The 18,101-nt window shown below is 52.9% G+C and overlaps 1 protein-coding gene across 1 annotated transcript; it reads left to right on the top strand.

Annotated features, from left to right (window-relative positions):
* The first annotated feature begins 905 nt into the window (after positions 1-905).
* On the top strand, positions 906-18,091 carry cad (carbamoyl-phosphate synthetase 2, aspartate transcarbamylase, and dihydroorotase). The gene is made up of 43 exons (XM_076013056.1): positions 906-1,362; positions 2,739-2,878; positions 3,013-3,142; positions 3,852-3,994; positions 4,082-4,223; positions 4,488-4,659; positions 5,436-5,621; positions 5,716-5,825; positions 5,950-6,092; positions 6,195-6,326; positions 6,407-6,640; positions 6,723-6,944; positions 7,214-7,402; positions 7,490-7,614; positions 7,903-8,036; positions 8,167-8,279; positions 8,594-8,758; positions 9,145-9,230; positions 9,322-9,568; positions 9,735-9,833; positions 9,916-10,140; positions 10,235-10,417; positions 10,535-10,753; positions 10,840-11,007; positions 11,113-11,295; positions 11,494-11,598; positions 11,971-12,216; positions 12,302-12,383; positions 12,684-12,850; positions 12,951-13,115; positions 13,675-14,008; positions 14,100-14,290; positions 14,387-14,527; positions 14,699-14,788; positions 14,909-15,050; positions 15,134-15,333; positions 15,421-15,495; positions 15,830-16,042; positions 16,126-16,251; positions 16,425-16,580; positions 16,671-16,772; positions 17,037-17,131; positions 17,248-18,091. Exons 1-43 carry the CDS (start codon positions 1,272-1,274, stop codon positions 17,345-17,347), a joined length of 6,711 nt encoding a protein of 2,236 aa, XP_075869171.1. The 5' UTR covers positions 906-1,271; the 3' UTR covers positions 17,348-18,091.
* Positions 18,092-18,101: the final 10 nt, after the last annotated feature.

Raw genomic sequence — 18,101 nt, 5'->3', positions numbered from 1 at the left:
CTCTTTTTTTTCTGTCTACAGAATGAGTATCATGACCTTGCATATTTTAGAATATTGTTTTGTGTTTCTGTCGACTTCATAACAAAAAAAAAAGTCTATCCGCCATGACCTTTTCAGCAGCGCACCAGTCATTCAGAGCCCCCCACCCCGTGATTAGTGGATTAAAACTTAATAGGGGTTGGGCTCTGATTGATGGAATCTGAGCATCTCCTAATTAATAGCTAATACCCTGCAAGTGGAGCTAAATATAACGTGTGAAAGTGTAGGTGAGTGAGTCACTCAGCTGGAAGAAGCTGTGAAGAAAATAACAGAGAAGGACAGAGAGCCCTGAAAATAAATAGATAAATAAATAAATAAATAAATAAATAAATAACATTTCAACCCAAACATAGAACTACGTAAACTATGCACAAAAGTGGGCGTGTATAAGTGTGATGCCATCAAATGGCGCCAAATTTGATCAAACTCAACGTTTCTTCCGGAAAAACTTAGTTTCAACTTCAAAATAAAGTGGAGTGGTATTTCCTCCGCCTAAACACTGAACCTCCGGCTCTTTTATTTCTCTTTCACAACAGTCTTAACGTCCTCTGTCACTACCTCCTCTAAATCTGCTCTTGTTTGCTCCTCCTCTGCTCCTCCTTCCCTCCCACACGGTCATTGTACTCGGGACAAACCCCCGCAGCTACTCATTGACCGGACATGAACTACTTTGATCATCATTCATCACTCACTACCAAAGCACAACTGCTGCTCCCACGTGTTTATGTGCTGTCGTCAGCGACCGAAGCGCAATCTCACGAGCCTCACTTTTAAATCCACGCCGTACGAAACGACACCCCCAAAAGTGACCTTTATTTTGAAACCTCCCGGCGGAAATGCGTCTTCGCTCCCCGGTAAAGTCGGCGGTCCATGCTGCGGGCCGACTTCCACACTGCTGACAGCGTGTGGAACACCTCGTTCACACCGTCCCCGTCCGACGAGCCGGAACAAAGTCCAGCTGAACTCCCCCCTCGGCTCCTATCCTCCTCGAACCTGCCCCGGAACCTTCTCCTCACCGACGCAGGTCAAAACCAGCGCTTCGGATCCGGTACCGGTCGCTCTTTCTTTGGGCCGATCCTCCTCCGCATCCTGCGCGCGGTGCGACTGTCACGTGGTGGGACCAGCCATCACTTTTTGTTCCTCCTCCTCCACCTGATTTTGGATTATTAAAAAAAATATATATTTTTTGGTTTTTAATCGGCGAGCCGTGTTCGCGGTTTTAAACGGAAACTATGACAAAGATGGCGAGCCTGGTTCTGGAGGACGGGACGACGTTCACGGGCCTCCTGTTCGGTGCCGATGTGTCGGTGTCCGGGGAAGTTGGTAAGCCACGCACACAATCTCTGGATTCCTCACTCACTGGGTTCGCTCCGGTTCCGAACTCACCTGGGCTGTCTGCCAGAGGAGTGATTGTGTTGTTGTTTTTTTGTTGTTGCTCTCGGTGTTATTTGTCACCCTGTGAGGTGTCATGGCGATAGAAGCGCCAAAGACCTCTCAGGTTTCTCTCCGGCAACGTGGTTTCCTGCGGGCGGTGACGATCGTCGTCACGAACCGCGACATAAGTCAATATTGTTTCATACTAACTTTGTCCTCTGGAGCTGCCGGAGTCGCTGCTTCTCTCCTACAATCGATCTCTGTGCGCAAACAAAAAAATAAATAAATAAAAAAAAGAGTTTTAACGCAAAACGAAGCTGATGCTCGTGTACAAATATCCACTGATGTATATATCCAAGTGATGCTAACTGATGTTTACATGCTTCCCGTCACATATGGCAGCAGCTCGTGCACAGGTTTGCAAAAGTAAACCTCATTTCTTCTGAATCTGCCGCCTCAGAAAGTTATTTTTTTTTTGTGCATTTATAATGCAGCTATTCCTGGAGTCTCAACCAGAGCAGCCTCAGTCTGCAACTTCCTTTAACCGCAGCACTTGCTTTTCACGATGTTATGACGCTGTCCTGCCCATGCCTTTTTTTTTTCTTTTTTTTTTATATTGTCTTGTCTGGCTTGCGTGTATTTTACTGCATGTCCATGTTTTGTTGTCTGGTCCTTGTCATGGTGCATCGTCCGTCTCTGTGTTGGAACTTTGAACTCATACCATGCTGCTGTCTCAGTGGGACCCGACCTGGTTAAATAGTTGTGATTTAAAATAACAGGGTTTATTTTCGTTTGCTTTTTTTTTTTTTTGTCCTTATGACTTTGAGCATCATAAATTATGACGGCATCTGCTTTCATTGCACCGGAGGGCTGTTTTTGCAGAGGTCGTACTGGCACAACAGGTTGCAGAGGGGAGGGGGAGAGGAGGGCATGGGGATGGGGGATGGGGGATGGGGTCGGGGGAGACGTTCTCCCAAACTTTGTTTCTGCCTCTCAGTTCTGCTCTAATTGCAGGCTTAGCTCTCTGACTCAGCGTGGAGCCCATGAAAACTCCTCTGTCTGCTCGTAAAAGCTGCTCGACAGATGATCCAGCTGCCTTTAGCTTCAATATCTGCTCCATTTGATTGCCTTTGCCAACACAAGTTGGTGATAAAAGAAAGGCTGAAAAATATTGATTGGTATTTGCTAGTGAATCAAACCTCAACCGGATGCTCTCTCCTGCTTCAGGGATTTAATGCAGTTACCGGTTATGAAAACAGTGCTGCAGAATAAAGAGCCATGAAGTCATGAATGTGGACTGATGTGTGTGTGTTTTGTGCGCTCAGTGTTTCAGACGGGCATGGTGGGCTACCCCGAGGCTCTGACCGACCCATCGTACCGCTGCCAGCTGCTCACCCTCACCTACCCACTGGTGGGCAACTACGGCGTTCCCAAAGAGGAGGAGGGCGAGTTTGGACTGAGCAAGGTGAGCTCCTTGTTTCATCTTTCCCAGAGTGTCATCGTGGCTCAGCTCTGCAGCTGACAAGGCCGGGTTTCTAACACAAACAATGTGCTCAACGTCGACGTGTCTCTCCTGTGTTTGTTTGTTTGTTTGTTCAGTGGTTCGAGTCGTCAAAGATCCACGCAGCAGCTTTGATTATCGGACAGCTGTCGGAGAGTCCCAGCCACTGGAGTTCAGTCAAGTCTCTGGGCCAGTGGCTCAAGGAGCAGGGAGTCCCTGGAATACAAGGTCAGGGAGAAAATACATGTGAATGGAAGAAAGGAAAACCAGATCTTTTCTTCTGTCATTGTGGTAGAATGACAGGAGAAGACTGGAGTCAAAAATGCTTCTCAGAACCACTGTGACAAAAGATGCAGTGGAAAACAGTCTGAAGGTCCTTACGCATTGGGCAATTAGGCGAAGCAGCGCAAATTTTTCCTCTACGCACCTAGCGCGAGGCAAATATGCGTCTAAAATTTGCTACGCGAACAAAGTTTGGGGGTCTCTCTTTGGCGCCGAAGGGGAAACAATGCAGTCCGACTACATCCTCAAGCCTCCTTTTCACTTTGTGGACATTCGCTGCCGGTTTGTCAGGACCGTAAGAAAGATTCTATTGACATAAAAAACCAAAAACAATTGATGTGGGAGGTAGCGTGACTAGCGCAGCGCCAAGCTCTGAAACTCTCTCTGCTTTGATAAGACGAGCTGTCTTCTCACAGACGTGACCGGGAGGAAGTGCACCTGGGATGCAGTAAGCTTCACCTTGTCTTTGCTGATGAGGCTGTTTCTCAGTGGCTAATATTGGCGGTGGTCGCTAACGTCTAGTGGGTTGCAGTGTGTGCGTTTACCGCCACTGCTAACTCACCCGTCTCGAGTTTGAGTCGCGCACTGCAAATGACCACTGAAGTGTACGAGGACTGAAGGAAAACACTGACTCGAATGTGCTGGTGACCCGCAGGTATTGACACCCGCCGCCTGACCAAGAAGATCCGGGAGAAGGGCACCATGCTGGGGAAGCTGGTTGTGGACGGGACCCCTGAGGACAGCGTCCCCTTCGACAACCCCGACATGAGGAACCTGGTGCAGGAAGTCTCCATGAAGGTGCTTATTAACGCACTCACTCACTCACTCACTCTCTCACTCTCTCACTCACTCACTCTGGCACTCACTCTCTCTCTCTCCTCCCAGGAGCCCCGGGTCTTCAACCCCAGCGGGAGTTTGCGCATCACGGTGGTGGACTGCGGCATCAAGTACAACCAGATCCGCTGCCTGGCTCGGCGGGGGGCCCGGGTCACCGTGGTGCCCTGGGACTTCCCTCTGGACAGCGCAGGTTCGGAAGACGGAAGACCTAGATTGCTTTTAATGGCCAGCAGGGGGAGACTCTCGCCGGTTTCAAAACAGTCCCGTCGAGCTCTGTGTAGAAATTGAAAATGGTTCCTCGAAATTTATGTTTTTATGAAGTATGTGTTTGGGGGGGTTTTAAACAGGCTGACTTCATCGCAATTGCATCCACAATCAGCATCATTTTAAATGACGGTGACACCAGTTGCTTTCACCTGAGGTTTTGACTGTCGCCTCCTCCCTCCGTCGACAGACTACGACGGCCTGTTCATCAGCAACGGCCCCGGCGACCCGCAGCTCTGCCAGGCCACCATCGCCAACATGAGGAGGGTGGTGTGCGTGGAGCGGCCCAAACCCGTCTTCGGCATCTGCCTGGGACACCAGCTGCTGTCATTGGTCATCGGCTCCAAGACCTACAAGATGAAGTAGGTAACTGTGTGTGTGTGTGTGTGTGTGTGTGTGTGTGTGTGTGTGTGTGTGTGTGTGTGTGTGTGTGTGTGTGTGTGTGTGTGTGTGTGTGTGTGTGTGATTTGAGAAATATGGCTTTTATTTTGGGAAAAGCTGGAATTGAATGGCAAGTTAGCGATTTGCCCTCGCTGACCTGCGGCTCCTCGGCTTCCACACCGTCTGGAATCACAGAGTGCCGTGCCAGCGCTCTTGTCTTTGGGAACAGCGGCTTTCTGCTGTTCTCAGCAGTCTGTCTCCAAACCCCACCCCCCTCCATCCCCTCCCACTGCGGGTGGCCGAGCGGCGGCCCGAGCGCCCGTTGTTGTAAGACCATAAGAGACTAAACAAACGGGCCGAGCCTGGCCGCCTCTGGGAAGGTTTTCTGTCCCCGGCAGAGATAGCGGCCCGTGGCGGCTGTTATCACGAAGGTCACAGCGGGCGCCGAGGTTTCACCCCCCCCACCTCCCACCCACCCTGGACTCTACTGGAATGTGGCGGACGGAGGGATGGTGGGAGTCAAAGATTCCCTGTTGGGAAACGCAGGTCTGCTCTGCACCTGGGAAGCGAATGACATCAATATAAACAGCTGTAACATAGCGACCAGCAGGGGGCGACCCAAACCGAGAAATCGATCCTTTCAACTCATTAAAAGTTGGAGCTTCAGCCAACTTTTTTTTTTATTATTATTATTTTGGGACGCAAATTTCCCATCAGCGGGACTTTGACCTTTGACCTTTTCGCTCTGACCTCTCAGGTACGGCAACCGCGGCCACAACCAGCCGTGCATCCACAAGGGGACGGACCGCTGCTTCATCACCAGCCAGAACCACGGCTTCGCCGTCGACCCCGACACGCTGCCCGACGGCTGGGACGTCCTCTTCACCAACGCCAACGATCACACCAACGAGGGCATCGTGCACGACACCCAGCCCGTCTTCAGGTGAGCCGCGCCGCCGCCGCCGCAGCTCACGCGGTTTCATCGGCTCAAAGGTCAGAGGTCAAAGAAAGTTTGTTTGTTTGTTTGCCTCTGTCAGTGTTCAGTTCCACCCCGAGCACTCGGCCGGACCCACCGACCTGGTCGGCCTGTTTGACGTCTTCCTGGACACAGTGAAGGACCACAAGGAGGGCACCGCCACCAAAACTGGTACTGTGTCTGTTCAACGTGCAGTATTTGGTCTTTTTCCTCCATCATGTTGTGCACCGAGTCATCTGAGAAACTGTAGGTCTTCAGAAAACATCACTTTTTTTTTTTCTCCCATTGTTCCCAGTGAAGCAGCGTCTACTGGAGCAACTCACCTACCCTGGTTCCCCGAAGCCCGGAGAGGTGGCCCGGCCCAAGAAGGTTCTCATCCTGGGTTCTGGTGGGCTGTCCATCGGCCAGGCCGGAGAGTTCGACTACTCTGGATCCCAGGTCTGTCTGGAGGACTGCAGAAGGAGACGTCCAGGACCTGCAGGACCAGTCTGAACCTTCACTGAGACGGACAATCTGAAATTTTTTTCTTTTTCTTTTCAGGCCATCAAAGCTCTGAAGGAGGAGAACATCCAGACGGTGCTGATCAACCCCAACATCGCCACGGTGCAGACCTCCAAGGGCCTGGCTGACAAGGTCTACTTCCTGCCCATCACGGCAGAATACGTCACTCAGGTGGGCGGACCTTCAGCTTCCTGCTCCTCCCTCAGTCTCCTGGAGAGGACCGTCGGTGATGCTCTCTGCATCTTCTGCAGGTGATCAAGAACGAGCGTCCGGACGGCGTGCTGCTGACCTTCGGCGGCCAGACGGCCCTGAACTGTGGCGTGGAGCTGACCAAGCAGGGCGTCCTGGAGAAGTACCGGGTGAAGGTGCTGGGGACGCCGGTGGCCTCCATCGAGATGACGGAGGACAGGAAGATCTTCGTGGAGAAGATGGAGGAGATCAACGAGCACGTGGCGCCCAGCGAGGCGGCGCTGTCGGTGGAGCAGGTCCTGCGCTCGCACCCGCCGCTTCCCGTCCGGGCCTCCGCAGCCCTCGTGGTCTTATGTTTTTCTTCAATGTCCCCCGCAGGCGGCGGCGGCGGCCGATCGTATCGGCTACCCGGTCCTGGTCCGCTCGGCGTTTGCGCTCGGCGGCCTCGGCTCGGGATTCGCCAACAACCGCGAGGAGCTGATCTCGCTGGTGACGTCGGCCTTCGCCCACACCTCCCAGGTCCTGGTGGACAAGTCGCTGAAGGGCTGGAAGGAGATCGAGTACGAGGTGGTGCGAGACGCCTACGACAACTGCATCACCGTAAGTGAGGGGGAGGAGGTGGAGGAGGAGGAGGAGGAGGTCTTTATTGTTCCTGTGAGAATCCTTGTTAGACTGAAGTTTTAACCCAGACAGATAAAAATGTTCTGACTCTCAAACTGATCTGTACAGTTTTTATAATAATAATGATGATGATGATGATGATGATGATGATAATAAAAAAAAGCCATTACAAAAAAAAAAAAACGCAGTCCTGTAATGTCAAAGCCCACCTGTTGACCTCTTGACCTGTTGCGTGTCTCCTCGCTCAGGTGTGCAACATGGAGAACATCGACCCTCTGGGCATCCACACGGGAGAATCCATCGTGGTGGCTCCCAGCCAGACGCTCAACGACCACGAGTACAACATGCTGCGCAACACGGCCATCAAGGTCATCCGCCACCTGGGCATCGTGGGCGAGTGCAACATCCAGTACGCCCTCAACCCCGAGTCCCACCAGGTGGCAGCACACTCACTCTGTCAGCAGCAGTAAGAACGTTGCCTTGGCTTCCTCTCACCGGCTGCTTGTCTGCTCACTTTGTGGCAGTATTACATCATCGAGGTGAACGCCCGCCTCTCCCGGAGCTCCGCCCTGGCCAGCAAGGCCACCGGTTACCCCCTGGCCTACGTGGCGGCCAAGCTTGGCCTCGGCATCCCACTGCCACTGCTCAAGTGAGTCTGCAGGGACGGACACGATGGAAAGAAGATTAAATCTCCTTCTCCTTCTCCTTCCTCCTCTTCTTGTTCTTCTTCTTCCTCCTTTTTCTCCTCCTCTTCTTCCTCCTCCATCTCATGCTTCTCGTCCTCCTTCTTGTTCCTCCACCCACTCCTCCTCAACCTGCGCTTCTTCCACCTCCTGCACCTCCTCCTCTTTAACCTTCTCCTCCGCCTGCTCTTCCTCCTCCTCTTCGTTCCTCCCACCGTGGTTGAACCTCCTGATGGGTCGCGTGTCTCCTGCAGGAACTCTGTCACCGACTCCACCACGGCCAACTTTGAGCCCAGCCTGGACTACTGCGTGGTGAAGGTTCCTCGCTGGGACCTCAGCAAGTTCCTCCGGGTCTCCACCAAGATCGGCAGCTCCATGAAGAGTGTCGGTACGACGTGTTCTGACGTGTGTCCTGATTGGCTCGCGGCCTCTGTCGGGATGATGATGATGATGATGATGATGATGATGATGATGATGATGATGATGGGATGTTAAGCGGTGCTTCTCCTCCGGGCCAGGCGAGGTGATGGCCATCGGCCGCAGCTTTGAGGAGGCCTTCCAGAAGGCTCTGAGGATGGTGGACGAGAACTGCGTTGGCTTCGATCACACCATCAAACCAGCGTCAGAGAAGGTGTGCAGAGAGTCGCTGTCATCTGTGACATCATCAGGAGGGACCTTGACAACTTAGGAACAGAGTTTTCCCACTTTCCAAGTTGGAATTTCAGCTTGGAAACTTAGAAAAAGTTCAACAACGATTTTCGAATTGACTTTAATTTACTTAAAGCTGCACATTCACTGATTTTGGAGTCTTTTTTTTCGCTGTGCTATTTATGTTTCTTTGTCAAACACAGAGCAGGTTCTGCTACTGACTCGCGTCATCAGCTGATTGTAGTTGATACTCGGCCCCTCCCCCTTGAAACGTCTCGTCCCGCTGCTGCTCCTCAGGAGCTGCAGATGCCGACGGACAAGCGCATCTTCGTCCTGGCGGCGGCGCTGCGTGACGGCTACACGGTGGACCAGCTGTACCAGCTGACCAAGATCGACCACTGGTTCCTGCACAAGATGAAGAACATCACCGACCACGAGCGGCTGATGGAGACCTACAACCAGGTGAGATCCTGCTCCCGCTCCTCCTCCTCCGCCACTTCCACTTCATCCTCCTTTCATCCTCCACCTCCCTCTCCTCTTGTCTTTGTCAACCGCCTGCTCTTCCTTCTCCTCCTCTTTCACCTCCCCCTCTTCTACCTACACATCCTTCTTTTCTTTCTTCTTCCTCCTCCTTTTCCTGCTCCTCCTCCTCCTTTTGATCCTCCACCCCCTTTTCCTCCGCTCTTTGTCAACCTCCTGCTCCTCCTTTATTCCTTCTCGTCCTCCACCCCCTCTTCCACCTACACCTCCTTCTTCTTCTCATTTCTTCTTTCTTCCACCTACACATTTCCTCCTTCTCCTCCTTCTCCTCCTGACCCCAGCTGCTCCCCTCGCTCCCCCCGCTGCAGGACGGTAGCGCCATGCCTCCGGAGGTGATGCGTAAGGCCAAGCAGCTGGGCTTCTCCGACAAGCAGATTGCGCTGGCGGTGCAGAGGTGAGCCTCCAACGCGTCTCCTTGAGATCCGGCAGACCGTCGGCGACTCGTTCCTTGGTACCGATTCTTTGTTCCGCCGTTGTGCCGACAGCACAGAGCTGGCGGTGAGGAAGCTGCGCCAGGATTGGTCCATCGTGCCGGTGGTGAAGCAGATCGACACGGTGGCGGCCGAGTGGCCCGCCTTCACCAACTACCTGTACCTGACCTACCACGGCACCGAGGACGACCTGGCCTTCAGCAGCCAGCACGTCATGGTGATCGGCTCCGGCGTCTACCGCATCGGCAGCAGCGTGGAGTTCGACTGGTGCGCCGTCGGCTGCATCACGGAGCTCAGGAAGGTCAGTCGGTCCCGCAGGAAGTCGCTGCTGGTGTCTGAGGCCAGACGCTCGACCAGCGGCGAGCCAACTTGTGACCGATGGGCCACAATGGCTTCTAAAATGATGATTGGACGAAATGAGGATGAACTCTGACCTCTAGAAATGTTTGTCCGTCTCCTGGTTGCAGATGGGCTTCAAGACCATCATGGTGAACTACAACCCCGAGACGGTCAGCACCGACTACGACATGTGTGACCGCCTCTACTTCGACGAGATCTCCTTCGAGGTAACGGACAAGAATTTCCCGGTGCTTCGTCTCCTTCCCGTCGTCGCTTTTGGGCTCAACGCGTGCTGCCCCCCCCCCGCAGGTGGTGATGGACATCTACGAGCGGGAGAACCCGGAGGGCATCATCCTGTCCATGGGCGGCCAGCTGCCCAACAACATCGCCATGTCGCTGCACCGCCAGCAGTGCCGCATCCTGGGAACCTCGCCGGAGTTCATCGACTGCGCCGAGAACCGCTTCAAGTTCTCCCGCATGCTGGACACCATCGGCATCAGCCAGCCGCAGTGGAAGGAGCTGTCGGACACCGAGGTGCACAGCGGCGCTTTTTTGATACTAAATTGTAGGATCTGAAATTCCACTTTTAACTTCCCTCGGACTTCTTGAACTTTGTGTCTCCCTGCAGTCGGCTGTGAAGTTCTGTGAGACGGTGGGCTACCCCTGCCTGGTCCGGCCCTCCTACGTGCTGAGCGGCGCCGCCATGAACGTGGCCCACAGCGACAGCGACCTGGAGAAGTACCTGAGCAGCGCAGTGGCCGTGTCCAAGGAGCACCCGGTGGTCATCTCCAAGTTCATCCAGGAGGCCAAGGTGGGAGGAACCGGCAGCCACCGGCTCGCAGCGTCCTCCACTTCTGCTGGAGGTCCGTCTGAGACCCCTTTTTTTAATTTTTTAATTTATTTTTTTATTCCCTTCCCACCCCTGCAGGAAATCGACGTGGACGCCGTGGCCTGCGACGGTGTGGTGATCGCCATCGCCGTGTCGGAGCACGTGGAGAACGCCGGCGTCCACTCTGGAGACGCCACGCTGGTGACGCCGCCGCAGGACCTCAACCAGAAGACCATGGACACCATCAAGATGATCGTGCACGCCATCGGACAGGAGCTGCAGGTCACGGGACCGTTCAACCTGCAGCTCATCGCCAAGGTGAGACACGTTGTGGAAGCATCGTCACAGAATCAGCAGATTCTGAAACCTCATGACTTTTCTTCTTCTTCTTCTTCTGCTACCAGGACGACCAGCTGAAGGTCATTGAGTGCAACGTCCGAGTCTCCCGCTCCTTCCCGTTCGTGTCCAAGACCCTGGGTGTGGACCTGGTGGCCATGGCCACCGAGGCCATCATGGGGGAGGAGGTCGAGCATATCGGCTTCTTGAAGGGAAAAGGCGTCGTGGGAGTTAAGGTGTGCTGACCGAAGCCGACCGTTGAGAAACCATCGTCCGTCCGTCCGTCCGTCGGCTTTCCTTTCTTCTCAACGTGCTGCCGGTCGCTCCTCCCTGCACTGCAGGTCCCTCAGTTCTCCTTCTCCCGGCTGGCCGGAGCCGACGTGGTGCTCGGGGTGGAGATGACCAGCACGGGCGAGGTGGCCTGCTTCGGCGAGAACAGGTACGAGGCGTACCTGAAGGCCATGCTCTCCACGGGCTTCAAGATCCCCAAGAAGAACATCCTGCTCTCCATCGGCAGCTACAAGGTGCCTGCTGGGCGACGCCCACTCTCAATCTCAGGGCAGGAGAGGTCACGAGGTCAACGTGGAGGAGTTGTAACGTGTGTGTGTGTGTGTGTGTGTGTGTGTGTGTGTGTGTGTGTGTGTGTGTGTGTGTGTGTGTGTGTGTGTGTGTGTGTGTGTGTGTGTGTGTGTGTGTGTGTGTGTGTGTGTGTGTGCGTGCAGAACAAGAGCGAGCTGCTGCCCACCGTGGAGGCGCTGCAGTCGCTGGGCTACAACCTGTACGCCAGCCTGGGAACTGCCGACTTCTACACGGAACACGGAGTCAAGGTGCTCAGAGTCCCTGTCACAGTCGGACAAAGAACGCACGCAACTTTATATTTTATGATGTTCTGTGTTTGTCAGTTCCAGGGAAATCAGAAAAAACAAAGCTCATGACAAAATAGTATTAAAAAAAAGTAATGGAACAAAAAAAAAAATGTATTGAGAACACATGAAATTGTAAATCATTCTTTTAAAAAGTAAGTAGTAAAAACAAATCTTGTAGTGGGGAAAAAAATAAAAACATTTAGTAAATTATAAAAAAAAATTATAATTATTTTTAAAAATAGCTGAAAAAATGAAAAAGTCATAAAAAAAAAAAGAATTGTGGAGAAAAGCTGTGAAGTGACGCCCCCTGCTGACCGCCTCCTGCCCTGTCAGGTGACGGCGGTGGACTGGCCGTTCGAGGAGGACGACAGCGGCTGCCCCAACAAGGAGAAGCAGCGCAGCATCATGAACTACCTGGAGGAGAACCACTTCGACCTGGTGGTCAACCTCTCCATGAGGGGCAGCGGCGGCCGCCGGCTCTCCTCCTTCGTCACCAAGGGCTACCGCACGCGCCGCATGGCCGTCGACTACTCGGTGCCGCTCATCATCGACATCAAGTGCACCAAGCTGTTCGTGCAGGTCGGTGGGAGGGGCGCCGGGGCCACGCCCCCTGCTCGGCCAGGAGCCGGCCGATTGGTTGACATGCTGGCTTTCTCTCCTCCAGGCTCTGCGTCAGGTGGGCAGGGCGCCGCCGGTCAAGACGCACATCGACAGCATGACGTCCCAGACGCTGGTCCGCCTGCCTGGTGGGTCATGAGGAGAATCAGAGATCATCTGATGAGCTTTTCTCTTTCTCAATGTTATATGGTTGACTAAATTAAATTATCGTCATTGTAATAATAAGACGTATAATAATACATTTTATTTTTGTAGTTTTTTTTTTTTTTTAGCTTTATTTAGCACATTTCATACACAAGGCAACTCGGTGTGCTCTACATGATTAAAAGTTCAAACATTTTAAAAGCATCCACTGGTAAAAGTTTCAGCCGGTGGACTTTTGAGAGTGACCAGAAGGTTAAAGAAATGTTTCCATCGTTTCCTCCCAGGTCTGATCGACGTGCACGTCCACCTGCGGGAGCCCGGAGCCACGCACAAGGAGGACTTCTCCTCCGGGACGGCGGCGGCGCTGGCGGGCGGCGTCACCATGGTGTGCGCCATGCCCAACACCTCGCCGGCCGTCACGGACGCCGACACGCTGGCGCTCTTCCAGAAGGTGCCGCCTCGTTTTTGCTCCACCGACGACCGCAGGTAGAAATGGAAGGAAATGTGAATGACGTCAATGAAACCCTGTGTTTGTGTCGCGTCTCCTCCAGCTGGCCAAGGCTGGCTGCCGCTGCGACTACGCCCTCTACGTGGGCGCCGCCTCCGACAACGCCGCCCTCCTGCCCGCCATCGCCAGCAAGGCCGCCGGCCTGAAGATGTACCTGAACGACACGTACTCCACCCTCAAGATGGACAACGTCTCCCTGTGGATGGAGGTAGGCGGAGTCACACCCACAGATTACATCACAGTTGACCCGATGTATTTGAATTCAAACTTTTCTTTTTGATTGTGGTTTTATTTACTTTAGGAGATATTTTTTTTATTGGATTTATTTCCTCGTTGTTTCTCGGAAACTAATAAAATAAAATAGTGGTCAACGTAATCTAAATGTAGTTATTAATTTTTTCAGATTTTTGGGGGGCTTATTTGACAATAATTACATTTTTATCCTTATGTCAAAATTACTTTTTATTATCTTAAATAAAATATTTAACATTTAGAAAATAAAAATCACTGAATAATCTTTTTTTTTTTTTTTTCAATTTAAAAAAAAGAAAGAACGTGTTGCCCCCGGCACACTTGAATGAATGAATGAATGAATGAATGAATGAATTATTTTTGTTTACAATGTACCACAAAACATTTCAATTGTGTGCAATCAACTGACAAATAAGAAGACAAAGGGAAAAAAAAAAGAAGCTTGGGAACAAATTTGCCCTCTATGTTCTCTCCCCAACGCTTCACTCCTCCACCTCTCTGGTTTGCGTCCGCAGCACTTTGAGAAGTGGCCCAAGCACCTGCCCATCGTGGCCCACGCCGAGAAGCAGACGGTGGCTGCCATCCTGATGGTGGCGCAGCTGTACCAGCGGCCCGTCCACATCTGCCACGTGGCCAAGAAGGAGGAGATCCTGATCATCCGGGCGGCCAAGCAGAAGGGCATCCAGGTGACGTGCGAGGTGGCGCCGCACCACCTCTTCCTGTGCGAGGAGCACGTGAGTGAGATCGGCGGCGGCCGGGCGCAGGTGCGGCCCATGCTGGGCTCCCGCGAGGACATGGAGGCGCTGTGGGAGAACCTGGACATCATCGACTGCTTCGCCACGGACCACGGTGAGCAGGCGCAGCAGGCGCAGCAGGCGCCACCTGCTGGCTTCCGACCCTTTGTCCGAGTTTCTCTGATGGTTTGTGGTGGCCTCCTCAGCGCCGCACTCTGTGGAGGAGAAGAACGGCGAGCGGCCTCCTCCTGGCTACCCCGGCCTGGAGACCATGCTGCCGCTGCTGCTCACCGCCGTCAGCGACGGACGCCTCACCCTGGGCGACATCATCAGGCGTCTCCACGACAACCCCAGGAGGATCTTCAACCTGCCGGCCCAGGAGAACACCTACGTGGAGGTGAGCAGACGTAACAACACGTCCCAGGTGGCCCACAAACTTGAGGTTACAAGACATGTGAAGGTCTTCAACCACTGCTGTGTGTGTGTGTGTCAGGTGGACCTGGAGCAGGAGTGGGTGATCCCAGAGGCCATGCAGTTCACCAAGTCCAAGTGGACGCCCTTCCAGGGCCTGAAGGTCAAGGGCAAAGTCCGCCGCGTGGTCCTGCGTGGCGAGGTGGCCTACATCGATGGACAGGTCAGCTGACACCCTCTCGCAGGACGTGATTGGACGAGAATTACGGCTTCTGCTGGTGCTTCACACCATTCAATGGAAACACCTGAAAATCGCAATTGTACTTTGTTGAAATTTTTAGAAATATGGCTTTTATTTTGTCATGGAAACACAGCTTGTCTCTCCCTGGTCCAGGTGCTGGTTCCTCCTGGTTACGGTGAAGATGTGAAGACCTGGCCCTCCGCCTCCATCCTGCCTCAGGACCCAGTCAAAGAAGCTCCCCGGGTAACGAGCAGAGCCCTTTAGTACTACTAGTGTTAGAAAACAGATGCAAACTCCAGCTGAAAGTCTGCAAGAATGCAGGAAGTCAAGGTCTTCTTTCTTAATTGCTGTTCTGCGGTTCAGTCTCCGGAGCGAGTCCACCCGACTCCTCCCAGGGAGAACCTGGTCCGGGCCAGAGCTGCCAGCCCGCGGCGGTCTGCCGGAGAGAGAGGCTACCTGCTGCCGCCACGCATCCACCGCTTCTCCGACCCTGGACTTCCACCAGGTAGCCGCTGCCGCTCCCACAGCTCCTCCTGTTGAAACCTCTCCTGTTGTGGATCCATCATCACTCACCTGGTTCCTCTGCAGACATGGCGGCGCTCCCACCGACCGGTCCCACCAGCGGGGACGGGTTCGCCCACCCTCCGCCTCTGTCCAGGCTGCTGTCCCCTCAGTCGGGACCCGGACCCGTGACGACCGGCCAGGTGTCCCACTTCCAGACCTCGCCACTGCTCCACCTGCTGGTCGGCCAGCACGTCCTGTCCGTCAGCCAGTTCAGCAAAGAGCAGGTGGGCTTCGCATTCTCCTCGTTCACCTGCCAGCTGAAATAAAACATTTTAACTGATTTTTTTTTTTTTTTTTTTAAATGCATATAGATGTCACACCTTTTCAACGTGGCTCACACTCTGCGTCTGCTGGTGCAGAAGGAGCGAAGCCTGGACATCCTTAAGGTACCTCAACCTCTCACATTGCAAACAGCCTCCTGATGGACTTCCTTCATATTCATCTCAAGGCCAAGATAAAACAGTGAAAAAATGAAAAATCAATGATGCTAAAATGTTAAATTTCCACAATTGTCAAAAATATATAAAAATGTTTCAGACTGGCTGCAGGAATTTGCCTGCAGACAGTGTTGTTGGACAGCAGAGGGCAGCAGCAGCACACAATAAGCAGCTCCAGCCAGTAGTTTGCTCTTTGAAAATAAGAAAATGTTGTTTTGAAAGAAATGTGATGACTGTTCATCTGGACAGACCATTGACTGTCTCCTGTGTTGTCGCCCCCTAGGGGAAGGTCATGGCCTCCATGTTCTACGAGGTGAGCACTCGCACCAGCAGCTCCTTCGCGGCGGCCATGCAGCGTCTGGGCGGCTCCGTGGTCCACTTCAGCGAGGCCACCTCGTCCACGCAGAAGGGCGAGTCGCTGGCCGACTCGGTCCAGACCATGAGCGGCTACGCCGACGTGCTGGTGCTGCGACACCCGATGCCCGGAGCCGTGGAGGTGGGTCCCGGCCTGCCACCTGGGGTTCGGGCCTTGGGCTAAAACGAATGAAAACTGATGATTGTCTGGCACCTGGTCTGCAGAGCGCCTCTCGCCACTGCCGCAAGCCTGTGATCAACGCTGGAGACGGCGTCGGGGAGCATCCCACCCAGGCCCTGCTGGACGTCTTCACCATCCGGGAGGAGCTGGGGACCGTCAACGGCATGACGGTGAGGAGGGAGACACCAGATTCACATCCACACGTTCATCCATCCAACCAACCGGCTGATGCCTCGTGTCGTTTGATAGATGCATTGACAGATAGTGCAAAGTACTGTCTGTTTAAATAAAAATTAATATTTAAAATACAAAATTCAAAATATCTTTTAATGCTGTGTTTCAGATAACGATGGTGGGCGACCTGAAGCACGGCCGCACCGTCCACTCGCTGGCCAAGCTGCTGACCCAGTACCGCATCACGCTGCGCTACGTGGCCCCCAGGAACCTCCACATGCCGGCCGAGATCGTCAACTACGTGGCCTCCAAGGGCATCAAACAGGTGGGCGGAGCCTCTGCCACTCATGGAGGCGGGGGCGGAGAGAAAACGTGCCGAGTCGCTCAAAGCAGCTCTTTGCTGTGAACTCTGCAGGAGGAGTTTGACAGCATCGAGGAGGCGCTGCCCGAGACCGACGTGCTGTACATGACCAGGATCCAGAAGGAGAGGTTCGCGTCCGAGGACGAGTACAACGCTGTGAGTGAGACTTCTGATGCACAACTTAAGATGAGACAAAAACACCCTGCGCCTGATTCCCTCCCATGTTCACATCTCCATCACCAAGAGCTGCGTTTCAAATTGAATTGCGCAAAACCTAAATGTTGCAATAAAACCTCTCAAATATGGTTTAAAAACTGTCATGGGAACGCAGCTACTGAATTTTTGCCGATTGCACTCGTCTAAAGGAGCAACTTTGATTGACTTTTGTTGTCGTCTCCTCACTCTCCCCACCCCTCCCAGTGTTTCGGCCAGTTCATCCTCACCCCCCACATCATGACTGTGGCCAAGAAGAAGATGGTGGTGATGCACCCGCTGCCCCGAGTCAACGAAATCAGGTGAGACTTTTGTCATGTTGACGCATCACTTTGAAATGATATCGCTGCAGTCCAGTGTGACACTGTTGATGTCCTTCTTCCTTCCCTGTGTGTGTGTGTCTGTGTGTGTCTCTCAGCATGGAGGTGGACACGGACCCGAGAGCAGCGTATTTCCGCCAGGCGGAGAACGGCATGTACATCCGGATGGCCCTGCTAGCCACCGTGCTGGGCAGATAGATCCTTATAGATATTTTCTCCAGAAACCAGAGTCTTTAGACACACCAGCGCTGTTCCCTCAACCCTTTAAATCTATAGATTCCTCTCCTTTTAGCGTCAACAGTTTCCTCCGGTCACGTTCTGAGACGCTGCTTTTCCTCACGTCGTCGTCGGCTACACACCTGCCAATGTAGAGTCGTGTCACTAGTTTGTCTTTATAACTCTCTCAAACTGGGACCGAAATGGATAATCGTGCTGTGTTTAGACCAAGGAGACGCATTATTATTATATTTGTCGGTTTTGCTGACAAAAGCCTCTTTTTTCTTTCTTTCTTTTTTTTAAGATTAAGGGAAAAAGAGAGGATGATTTTGGCAGGTATGATTGTATAAATGCGTAAATGTTGCGGCGGTTGGCTCTGTGTGCCGCCGCTGGGCTGCGGCAGAGATTGCGATTCAGCTCTAGATTAATTTTAAAGGGACCTGTGTGTATGTTGTTGGAGGGTGTCGAGGGATTTCTTCACCCGGACGCGTTGCCAGTCCGACTACATCTACTTTTGCACTAAATGCCTGTTTGGAACATTCAGGGTTTACTGACCAACAATATCTATACTCACTGACGGTATTTGTGGTACCTTTTGTTATATTCTGTTGCTTTTGTTTTTTTTTTTTATCATTTCAAATGTGATTTCAAGTCATTCTGTCATGTGTTGGTAAATCACTTTGTAATGTGGAGGAATGAATAAATAAATAAATAAATGGGAGTGGATGATGAATGA

This window comes from Nelusetta ayraudi, unplaced genomic scaffold (genome assembly GCF_046127955.1).
Source record: "Nelusetta ayraudi isolate G7.1 ecotype Tasmania unplaced genomic scaffold, CSIRO-AGI_Nayr_v1 ptg000140l, whole genome shotgun sequence".
Lineage (NCBI taxonomy): Eukaryota > Metazoa > Chordata > Actinopteri > Tetraodontiformes > Monacanthidae > Nelusetta > Nelusetta ayraudi.
This window is presented reverse-complemented; position numbering and strand designations above follow the sequence as displayed.